The sequence below is a fragment of the Melozone crissalis genome, unplaced genomic scaffold (genome assembly GCF_028551555.1).
Source record: "Melozone crissalis strain CALT ecotype California unplaced genomic scaffold, PUWL_Pcris_2 ptg000019l_1, whole genome shotgun sequence".
NCBI classification, from domain to species: domain Eukaryota; kingdom Metazoa; phylum Chordata; class Aves; order Passeriformes; family Passerellidae; genus Melozone; species Melozone crissalis.
This window is the reverse complement of record NW_026535797.1, coordinates 16,971,731-16,983,283: the sequence shown is the minus strand read 5'-3', so window position 1 is coordinate 16,983,283 and position 11,553 is coordinate 16,971,731. Positions and strand designations below refer to the sequence as shown.

The following is an 11,553-nucleotide window of genomic DNA, read 5'->3' as shown; positions in this document are numbered from 1 at the left end:
GCTGCCCACTTCTGACTCCACCTCAGGATAGTGCCCAGGACATGGCTTTGGCCAGACTATAAAGCCAGCTGACTTGGGTTGGTGGAGGAGTGTGAGAGTCTCTGGCATATTTGTCTGTCAGGCCACCCAGTGGATAATCAGGCATTTAACTGAATGCAGCATCTTAATACCCCTCTGCTCTGCTCTCTCCCACCTGGAATGCTGTGTCCTCAGCACAGGAAGAACATGGAGCTGTTGGAGTGTGTCCAGAGAGGGCCACAAAGCTGGAAAGAAGGATGGAGCGCTTCTGTGTGGAAGCACTGAGAGAGCTGGGGTTGTTCAGCCTGGAGAATAGAAGGCTCCAGCACCACCTTGCTGGGGCCTTTCAGTATTTAAAGGGACTTACAAGAAAGATTACTCCAGAATATTCATCAGAGCCTGTTATGATAGGACAAAAGATAATGGGTTTAAACTAAAAAAGGATGGATTTAGTTAGAATACAAGAAAGAAGTCTTTTACAATGAGGGTGGTGAAACACCAGCACAGGTTGCCGAGAGGTGGTAAATGTCCTATCCCTGGAAACATTCAAGGCCAGGTGGGACTGGGTTTTGAGCAACCTGATGGTGTTGAAAAGGTCCCTGCTCATTGCAGAAGGGTTGGAATAGATGAGCTTTAAAGGTCTCTTCCAGCCCCAACTGTTCTGTGACTGTGACATGGGACATCTTGCCCTGGCTGGCAGCCCTGAATGTTGTCCTGCTTCTGCTAAAGCAAAGGGAGAAGTGCCTGCCTTTCCTAACAGGACTTGGCATCTCTCTTGGCTTGAATAACTGGAGCTGTCTCATGCTCCACATAGTGACTAAGAAAGAGATGATATTTTTTAAATCAAACTCAATAATGGAACTGTAACTTTGTTTTACTAGCTAGTTGAAATGCTCTCTTTCTGCTTTCACATGTGCCTCCACTTAACAAAATAAGTGAGATGGGGTTTATCTAAGAGTGGCAAGGAGGGAGTGTAAGGGATGGCTGCTCTTGACAGCTGAGACTTAAGTTTTTTAGGAATTTTGCAGCAGACATGATGTGAACTTCCTTTAAAGAGAGACAAAATTACCCCATGCATGCTCACCACTCCAGCAAGTAAAAAGAACCACTCAGTTAATTTATTCTGAAATGGATCAGTTCAAAATGTACAGAAAAAGCAGTACAAATTTACAAATATACATAATCTGATTTTGCATTCTTCTATCATCATACTTTGTAGTAGTCTAGTTTTTAAAAAATTCACTTCCCTGATACAGTCTCCTCTGACCTTCACAACATTACATCTGAATCCTTCAGTCCAAAGGGGTACATGGTGGTTGGAGCTCTGTCCTCAAGCTCGTTATCAACCACGATTGCCAAACCCTGTGTAAACACCATTACTCAACTGCTTCATTAAATCCTCTTGGCACCTCAGTACACCTCCTTCCAGTGCTCTTCCACATACCACCACTCCATTCACAGGTTATTTTAGCAGTGAGACAAGGCAACAGCTGCAAGTATTTGCTATTTAGAGCTATTGGAAGGCTTGAGAAAACTTGCTACTACAGTTGAAAATTCTGCCATTTAAGACCAAAGGATTTATGTTGCTGGCAAAAATTGCATTTAGACCAATTGCACCTATAAAAAAAAGCTTAAATAACATCATTAAAAATTACTTTTAAATAAATAAATAATAAATAGAAATAAATAAAGCCATTTTAGAACTAGTGGAATTTTAACACTCAACCTGTCTTTTAAAATAATTTCTTTGCAGGTTCTTTGCAGTTTCAGTGAAGGCACCTCAAATAATCCAGTGCCATAAATATTTTCAATAGATGTTCAAGGACATTTTCATCCAGGTTTGTGGGCAGCATTTCAAAGCAGCAAAAGGGTGTGGTCTGGTTTCTCTCCTCAGAATTTACCTAGACGGGCATTCTTTTTGGAATTGTCTTTCAGGCTGTTGAATATCTCTTTGGTGCCATTCTGCCACTGAAGGACAAGATCCATAGGAGTTTTCCCTTCCTGGTTAAAAGAAACAGAGAAATATTTAATTTCATCCAATGATGGCCAAGTGCTTGTTCTTTCCTAAATATCTGTTCAGTGCATCTGCACGATGTGAATCCCTTCTGCACACACAGACTTATTCTTGCACCTCTGGGGTCAGAGTATTTCTGCTCTACAGATCTAGTCCCAGTCCTGGTCAGACCCATGATGAAAACTGCCTGGGTTTCAGTGGGTTTAGACAAAGGCTGTGACCAGCAGAACATGCAGGTCTTCCTTTTGTTTTAGTTGCAAATGATTAGAAATTTATTTAGGTGCAATCTCAGTAAGATGCTCTTTCATTTAATGCAGAATTCAGGTAAGAGTTTAACTACGGTATGAGCCACAGGAATCAAGTCAGACCAACTTCTGTGTGCAGACAAACTCTGAGAGGGCAAGTCTCTGGCCTTTGGGGCTGTACCTTCCACAACTGTTTTACTCTGATGAGGGATAAAGCCAGAACAGCCACACTTCAGGGAGGTGGGCAGAGAGTACTGAGTGCTCCAAGTGATTTTTTTCCTCCTTGTCCCCTGGGGTTTTGACTGATTGTCAGTCAAAAACATTGACTGGCAATGTTAGAACCCATGCTACTGCTGCTAGGTTTGGATTTGGGAGAAAATGCTGTATTTTAATAAGTGGTCACAGAGCTCAAGCAATGCTACTGCTGCTGCAGTGGCTCTGAGCACAGCCAGGTGCGGGACTTGTCTCTGCTCAGCCACAGGGATGTGTTGGCCGGCTGTAAGGCTGACAGCCAGTCCTCCAGCTCTAGCGCTGGGGCTGGCCCTCACCTGTGGGCTTAACAAAAGGATTTCTCTTGCAAGCTAAGATCCTTGTTGTCTCAGTGGTGGTTGAAGCCCAGGAGCTGTGCAGAGTAAGTATCCTGTCTATTACATCTTTTCATTATATGAGTAATTAAAATAAATCATAGAAAGGTGTGATGTTATCTAAGTAGCAGATAGTGGGTTCTGGTTTTAAAAGAGGTACTGGGTTTTCCTCTTTTCCTGACCTCCCCCAAGTTACCCTTTCCTTGTTCTCAGCTCTGCTTTAATTAGCTCTGAAGTGATCTAATTAAGCTTGTTCAAAATAGTCTCTCCCGGTCTCGAAACCTTGCTGTGGTGGGAAAATTATTTTTAAATTACTTGGATTTTGTGCTGTTACTTACGCAGTTCTTTAGAGTCAGATCCGCTCCGTGCAGGATCAGAAGCCGGATGATTTTGTAGCGGTTCAGCCTCACGGCGTCGTGCATTGGCGTGTCCCCTTCCTGGAGACACAGCGACCGGCGTCAGAACAGTCAGTCAGTCCCGGTACTGCCCTGGCCGCTGAGGTCGCTCCCGGCACTGCTGCGGCCGCTCCCGGCCAGCCCCGGCCTGCTGGGGCCGCTCCCGGTATTGCCGGCCAGCCCCGGCCTGCTGGGGCCGCTCCCGGCAGTGCCAGGACTGCCCCGGCCCGCTGGGGCCGTTCCCGGTACAGCCCCGGCCGATCCCGGCCAGCCCCGGCCGCTGGGGCCGCTCCCGGTATTGCCCCGGCCCGCTGGGGCCGCTCCCGCTACTGCCCCGGCCGCTGGGGCCGCTCCAGGCCGGGCGCTGGGCCCGCTCCGGGCCGGGCAGGCGGCGCTGGCGGAGCGGCGGGGCAGAGCTGCCGGTGCTTACCCGGTCCCTGGCGTTGAGATCGGCCTCGCAGGCGATGAGGTGCTCCCCGCAGTCGTAGCGACCTGTCCGAACAGCCACGTGCAGGGGCGTGCTGAGCAGCTGCGGGCAGGGCGGGAGATGGTCAGTGCCATGGAACAGGGGAAAGCCGCTTCAAAAACAGCTGCCAGGAGTTAGCTGCTGGGGGTTAGGGCCAGCTTTTTGTCTCCAATTAAAAAGCTGCAGAGTTCCAGAAGCACTTACCTTGTCTCTTGCATTTATGTTTATCCCTTTGTCCAGTAAGAATTTCAGAACGTCCAGGTTTCCACCCCGGCATGCCCAGTGCAGAGCTGTAGAATGAAGCTTTAATAGGAAAAGGAAATTAAAAGTATTTAAATGCATCATTATATTAAAAAACCACTATTTTAACCAAATAATCCAAATTAATTTTATGTGATTTAACCTAGAGCACTCCCTTGTGATCACACAGTGATCGCAGTTTCTAGTAAAAAAAAAATGTTTCTAGTAACAGCTTTTATTATTTTGCCCTAATTTCTGCAGTACTTTGAATTTCTCACTCTTCACATTCATTGCTTATTACTCCTAAAGACAGAGATCTTGGCAATGCTACTGTGAAAGAGGATGTGTTTTGTTTATTCCTTGAGCTTAGAAATTATCTTTAGCCAGGTATGTGGCTGGTGTGTGCTAGTTATTATTTTTATTTAATGCCTTTTGGGTTCTAAAATGCATAGGAAATTAAACTCAAGGGAAAGAACAGTTCTCTTTAAAAAAACAAACAAATCCCCAAGTTATGCAAGTCCACAAAGTGAATTAAAACCCCTCTCCTCTGCAGAATTCAGCATCTGTGCCCTGAGCTGTGCTCGAAGGAGTCCCTTGATGCTCACACTCTGCCTGTCGTTCCTCCTCTTCCTCACCCTCTGGGAGCCCTGCTGGGTTAGGAGGGGGAGCAAGGCTGGCAGTGCAGCCAAGGGCAGAGGGCAGAGGAGCAGCTGCAGGAGCTGTGGGTGCTCAGGACCCCTCGTGGTTGGCATTGCAGAGGAGCAGGGGGTTCTCGGGCACAGCCTTGAAATCCTGCTGACCCTAGGGACCTGCGTGGGACAGCCTGACCTCAGCTCTCCTACCCTACCCTACCCTACCCTACCCTACCCTACCCTACCCTACCCCAGGCTTTCTTGCTTGTGGCACTCTGCTGGCCAGCACTTCTGTGTTTTCCAACAACCATTCTGGCACTGGGAGGCAGACACTCCCTCCTGAAACCTCTTCTCAACAATGTTATTTTAAGGATAAACTTCAAGGGCATTGCAAGGCCTTTTAGAACTCCTCCTCTGTAAGAAGCACTTCTATAAATGGTTCTCCTGGCACCTCTAGAACAATGAGCAGCTTTTGGGAAGAGGTGTGGGTAGATGTGCATACCATGTCTTTCTGTTCAAGCTGGGCTCCAGCTTCCACCAGCTTCTTCACCACCTCTAGATGTCCTTCAGAGCACGCCCTGTGCAGCGCAGTGCGCTTGAACTGGCAATTGAAGCAGTGCAAAGTTAGACATTACATATGGCACAAAAGATCTTTAAATCTCCTCTCCTGCCCTCCCTAGGATGATGGCAAATACATACTCCATGCTGATTCCTTTTAAAGAGCTTTTGAGACCTGAAATCTGCTAAAGTTTAATAGCAGCCTGATACTGAGAGCTGCCTACCCAGTGTTTTAAAAGATGGGGGAAGTATCTGCAGTATGGCATCCAGATTTAAATGACACCTGCTGATTTCCCCATGCAACATGCTACACTGTGTTTTGAAAGTGCACCTCATGCATCATGGAGTATGAGGGCAGCCACTTATTTATGTTGTTCTGCAGAAACATTTCTTATCTCTTTTTCCATAGCATTGGAAGATCACCTTTTGTAGAAAATCAGGTTCTCCTGGGTACCAACAGCCTTTCTATTTATAAAGACTCTTTTGAGGTAATATGATTGTGAAGGGTCTCAGTGGCCACTAGAAAACTTGATGTACAGAACTTCCAGCATTTATTTACTTTCCCCCCACCCCTTTTTGCCTCTCATGAGGCTGGAATCTACAAAACCTCATGGTAAAAGTTAATTTTGTTCTCTTCTGTAACAGGCTTTGCATTAGGAAGACAGTACCTTATCACAGACATTTGGATCCCCTTTGTCTGACAGGTATTTTTCAATTACTGGTAACTTATTCTCCAGTGCAGCTTTGAAGAATGTGGGAATATCCACAGGTCCTGTCTGAAGGAAAGAATATAGAGAACATAAATGTGTGTGGTACAAACCCCCATTAATCCTTTCCCAGAATAAGCTACTTTGAAGTAACTTACAATAACTTCTGGTTCAGGCTTCTTTAAGACAGGCACTTTCACTTTCTTGCATCTTTTCTTCTTCTTCAGCTCAATAATTTTTTCAAGATCCTCCAAATTTTCAAGTTTTGACCTGGCCTGTAATTTCTTCTTCTTCAGCTGGAACAAATCAGGGAAAGCAGCAAGTTGAGCTGTGTGACCTCCTCTCCCTTTCAGAGTGGCAGGACAGCAATGTGATACTATTCAGCTGAATTCAAGTAAGACTGGATGAACTTTGAAATAAATAGTTTTAATTTTTTTCCAGGTAAGACTGATTGACCTTACAATAAGTTGCTAACTACATGAGAAATTCTACCTGATCTATAGTTTTTCATATACCATTAGACCTCTTCCTGACTTCTTCTTGAGCTGTATGTTGTGACAGGAATTTAAGCCAGGAGTCAGAGCAGCACTACAATCTCTTCTGGCACAACAATTTAAAAAATCTCCTGTGCAGCTTATGAAAGCTGGAAAGCTCCTGAAGTTTCAACTGACTTCCACCAAGTGATTTTCTTTAATCACTTTTTTTTAAATGGTGAAGCCTCTAAATTATTGGAAGTTAATTCTCTTTGCTTAAAAACATACCCTCAAGAGAGGAACAAGGTTTAGAATGATCTTAGCATTTCAGTCCACAAGTGTTTGTACATTTTGGGAAGCCACAAAGAATGTCCTCAGTGTCCTTGATGGGGCAGTTCAAGAAATGTTTAAGACCTCTCCAGACCTGCTTGTAAAAAGCACCTGGGCATGAAGTGAGTGTGGGGCACTGCTGACACAGGGCAGGTCTGTTGTCTGAACTGAGATCCCACAAGGCGTCCTTGGCTTCAGCAGATTCACAAACAGGGGCTAACTCAGGGTGAACACAGATGACAGATTCTGTCCCATGGTGTGATCAAGTATGAATACACTGGTACATGGTCGTAGGGTATACAGTTTTGTCAACTGAATTCTTATTCAAGTCATTTCCACCTCTTCTTTTTATTGTTCTCTGCATTTGTGGTTTGGTCTGCAGGTCATTGGACTAATGGAAAATAGTTATGCTGACTGTGGATAACTGGAAACCCATAAAGTTCTTAGGAACTGGCTTTGAAGGAACTCAAAAAAACCTCTGTAGCCAGTAATGATGTCTCTGTTGAAATTTAAGAAGTAGTTTTTATTCTAATGTTTTTGAGACTGACTTTCTTACTCTTCATGCTTTAGAACAAAGTCTTATTTCCCCTGCTACCTAAACTTTATCATTTCCAAATCACTTTAAATTATTAGGCCAGTTCATTGCTTATTCACAAAGAAAAAAAAATTAAAGCTATTACAGCTACTGTGTTACTGGGGGGAAAAACATCAGTTCTTAAGGATCTAGGGAGAATTGTCATGCTCCAGGAATTGAAATTAGTACTTTTCTGTAGACCAGTACGAGTTTCATTTGTAACAGTTCTTCCTAAATGCAATGCCTTGTTTTCATAAAAAGAACATTTTCATGTTATTGGTGGGTTAGTTATTTTGGTGGCAGTCATTAGGTGTGCAGCTGCAGGTGTCTCCCTGGCTCTGATTGCTGTCCCCCACTGACAGCCAGCAGCAGCTGACCCCTGGGCACAGGAGCTCTCAGGGGTTCAGGCAGGCACTGTAGGGGTGGTTGAGGCTCTGCCTCAGTGTTACCGCCCTCACCCACAGGCCACACAGGTGAGCAGATCTCCGTGGCCTTCCGTGGGCTTTGGACCAACCTCCTTTCAAGGGGTTTTCTAGCTCACCATGGATTTCTAACTTAGAGAGAGGCAGAATGTCAAGGACTGCAACAGGAAATGCACACATTATTATAAAAGTCCAAGCAGAAAACCCAGGAACCTACCTCTGCTTCTAGTTTATTCTCCTTCTCATAATCCAGATCACCTCGGGCCAGTGAGTGCTCAGGGACTGTCTTTAGGTCCTCCTGCTTCTCCAACCTTACAGCAGCTTCATACTCTCCATTCTTGAAGTCCTCAGGGAGGAAGCTGCCAGTCTCTTTATCATCCACCTTCTTCCTAGTCACCTGTAAATGCAAGCATGATGAAATATAATCAGTGGATTCTTGACTGCAGTAGCCACCACCTGGAAACATGGATTGCTTAGGGCTGCTTGTACCTCATTCCTGCCCTCTCTCAGTGTGTGACAGACAGGCCAGGCCATTCTGCCTGTGCCTGGCTTAGCTGGGATGCAGCTGGCTGGGGCACATCTCCCAAGCAGTTAAATTGGGCTGCTGAGGGATTTCAAGGCTGGTTTTATCCATCACTGTCAGTACCAAAGTCCTACTCATAGCAGAATGGCAGAAGCTTTGTGGTGCTGTGCACAGCTTTCAGTAGTTTTCAGAAATATTTCTGATACCCGATTAAGTGTGTATGAAGAGATAACTTGTTAAACTTAGTAGAGGCAGATGTGTATTTTGAGAGTGGTTCATGTGGCCTAGACTGCCTTTCTGTTTGATTACCTTGTAAAATTCTATTTGTTATAGAGTCTAATGCAGAAGAAGCTGTGAGAACCTTGCCAAAGAATTTAAGGCAGCATTAACTACTTAGGCAGTTGTATCTTAAGAAAACCATCTGGGAAAACAAGTGCAGTGTTTTACTGAATCAATCCTGTTTTCCCAGTTTCTCCATCAGATCAGACATTCTTAGTCTGAATCCTGCTGTGGAATGTCCCATTACTTGTGGTCTAGACCTAATTTTTCAAAGACTTTTACATCATGAACAGCAGTGGCTGTAGGAACTGTTAGTTTATTATTAGAAAACAATACTATTATTAAGCTGCTAATTTAGTGTTATAAAATACTGTAGTTTCCAAGCATTAATATGTTGTCCCAGTCTCCTATTATATAGGAATTACTTAGTGTGATCATAAAATTACCGGCTTCTAAAAATATATATGAATTAAAATCAAGGACAGAGTCAAATAAGTAGCTAAATTTTGGTTGATCTTTTCCTGGTGAACTGTGCTGTGATGCCAAATCCAAACAGCTCTATGGTTGTATCTGTGGTGAGACCCTTTCCCAAGGAGAAGTTAAAATGAAAATATAATAATATAACAAACAGTATATAAGGGTTTGCCCCTAGAGCACAGCAGTACTGGTAGCCTGCTAAATCAGTGATCCACAAAGGTTGTCTTCCTCTGCTGGTCCAATGACAGTCTGAAAAATAATTCATTGTGAGTAAATGAAAGAAGGTTGCACCTACCAGTTCTTCTACCTTCATCATCATCGTCGTCATGTTTGCTGTGATCCGAGGCTGTGCTCCTGTGTGCTGAAACCTCCCAGGGCCGGGGCTCTCAGGGACCACCACGCTCTCTGCACTTATATATCTTTGGGAGAGCTGTGCCTGAATGAGATAATCTTCCAACCTGGGAATCCAAGTATGCCCTTGTGCTTGCCAGCTGAGAGGTGGCTCGGGCTCGTTCCAGACGCCAGATCTGGTGTCCGGGCAGCGAGGGGCCACAGGGGCGGCAGCCCCACAGCCCCGCACAGCATGGGAACCAGAATGGAATGTGAGCTCATCATTCCTGGGGCAGTGACTGCACTGCTCAGCAATGCCAGCCATGCCGTGCTCCCAGTGCCCACTAGGACAGCTGTCTGTTGATGCAGCGTTATAACTTCATCTTCTTCCCCTTTCTTTTTTTTTTAATTGACATTCAGATGACTGTCAGACACTGGAAAGGGTAAATGACTTGTGTACAATTCTTATAGCAATATCTTCCTGATAAATGGATGATTACCTCTGAAGTCTCAAAAAGCCATTATTTTCATTGCTATTTATTCTTGGATGATAAACACTTTTAGGGGAAAGGCTTTTTCTCATCATGATGACAGTCTTCTATATTTGTTGGAAGGAATTCTCTGAAGGGATTACTCTACCAGAATGATGTCTCTGGTGCTAAAAGGGCCTATGACATGATGAGTTACAATCGGTGTAAAATATCAAAACAGTAAGATTTGCATTTCTTTGGACCCTTGTCAATGATTATAAGCCAAATAATAAATTATGTTTATACAAAAGAAAAAAAGAGGGAAAACAATACTGTTTTCTCGGGCAATATATGAGAGAATAGGGGCGCAGAAGTGATTTGTTTATTTTTTAGGATAAGATGAGATGAGATACACATAAATATAAGCAGATGATGTGTGTGTTTTGGGGGAAAAGAGCTATTGAATCCTTTGGGAAAGCTTTTCTTGTGCTATGAATCAGAGTTGTCTGGAATCAGGGGAATGATCACCAGCAGAAGGCAGTTTTATGAGAGGAAGACACACCAATCTTTGCATTCAGAGACTGTGGGTAGATGCCAAGCCACATCAGCTCTGTGTCAGTGCAATGCCTGGAGGTCCTGTGCGGTGAGGCACGCAGATCACCTGGCTGAAATGAATACAGCAGCTCAGGTGCTTCAAGTACGACATGTACACAAGTGCTTCAGCAAATGGAGACCTATCTGGTTGTTTATACCATCAGCATCATTAGCATGCTGCATTCCTGACTTTGACCTTTCAAGGTGTCTCTCCTCTGAACTATCCCCCAGTAATCCGAGCACATCCAAACTTGTCTTCTAGTGCCCATCATACCTATGCCCTCCCTTTCCCTGAAATGAAGCTGGACATCAGGTGGTTCCTTTACCACTCAGAATATATATGACATTAGAGAATGAGTCCCAGAACGAAAATAGAGTATGTGCTAGCAACACAACCTTTCAGAACATTTTTTTCTAAACTTAAGTGCAGCAAGGCTATCATTCCCCCCTAGTGGTATGTTCTGAATCATGCTGCCAGGCTTTTTTCACTGCAGTTTTGAACTCCTGCTAAATGTCTCTGTGACAAGAGGCAGCTCTGGCGTTTTCTTGTGTTCTAACAGCTTACCTCAATCTGTTCAGTTCTCTGATTTTTATTTGGGAGATTGTCTTGAAATCACAACCCTAACAGGATGGCTGCATAGAATGCTTCTGGTTTAGTGGAAACAGATCACAGGAGAGACCTGATGCAGAAAGAGAAATGTAGAGGTTTGCTTTTAGAACAAGAACTGTTTAAGGAACTGTGAGCTTCCTCTGGACTCGTTTTTTTGAAGCTTATTTTCTCTTTTTTTGCTTTCTCTCTTTTATTTTTTTTAACAGCTTGATATATAAAACTGACTCAGCAAAACCTAATGTGGAAGATTTAAGGGGATAGATCTTCCTCTGTAAATGGTACATAAATCCAGAGCCAGAGTAGCTTTACAGGAAACCTCAGTGCTCTGAGGGGAAACAGAAACCAATTCTCACAAGTGCTAATGAAAGACCACAGTTCATTCATCTTTGAAGCATCCCATCCATGATGGCTAAAAGAATAATAAAATATAGAATATTCCTTGATTATCCCAAGTTTCTATTTTGAAATAGTGGCACCCAGAAATCCACTTTAACCAAAGGCCGGGATCTAAATTAACCTAACAGTAAATGCTTTTAAGCTAAATGTCATGTAAACAAAGGCAACATGATTGAAATAGCAGAAATACACCAGGTTGTATCAGCTAAGACTCTT

The 11,553-nt window shown here is 44.0% G+C and overlaps 1 protein-coding gene across 2 annotated transcripts; it reads right to left on the bottom strand.

Moving 5' to 3' along the window:
* Positions 1–1,155: 1,155 nt before the first annotated feature.
* On the bottom strand, positions 1,156–10,932 carry ANKRD1 (ankyrin repeat domain 1). 2 transcript variants are annotated; one of them, XM_054276984.1, is made up of 10 exons: positions 10,897–10,932; positions 9,233–9,395; positions 7,876–8,055; positions 6,018–6,155; positions 5,821–5,928; positions 5,097–5,195; positions 3,927–4,025; positions 3,687–3,785; positions 3,200–3,298; positions 1,156–2,019 (listed from the first exon to the last, which is right to left on the bottom strand). In XM_054276984.1, the coding sequence occupies exons 2-10, from the start codon at positions 9,263–9,265 to the stop codon at positions 1,909–1,911; spliced, it is 966 nt and encodes a 321-aa protein (XP_054132959.1). In that variant the 5' UTR covers positions 9,266–9,395; positions 10,897–10,932; the 3' UTR covers positions 1,156–1,908. The 2 variants fall into 2 exon arrangements, with proteins under 2 accessions (XP_054132959.1, XP_054132958.1); XM_054276983.1 differs by lacking the exon at positions 10,897–10,932 and having other exon boundaries at positions 9,233–9,621.
* Between the last annotated feature and the right edge of the window lie 621 nt (positions 10,933–11,553).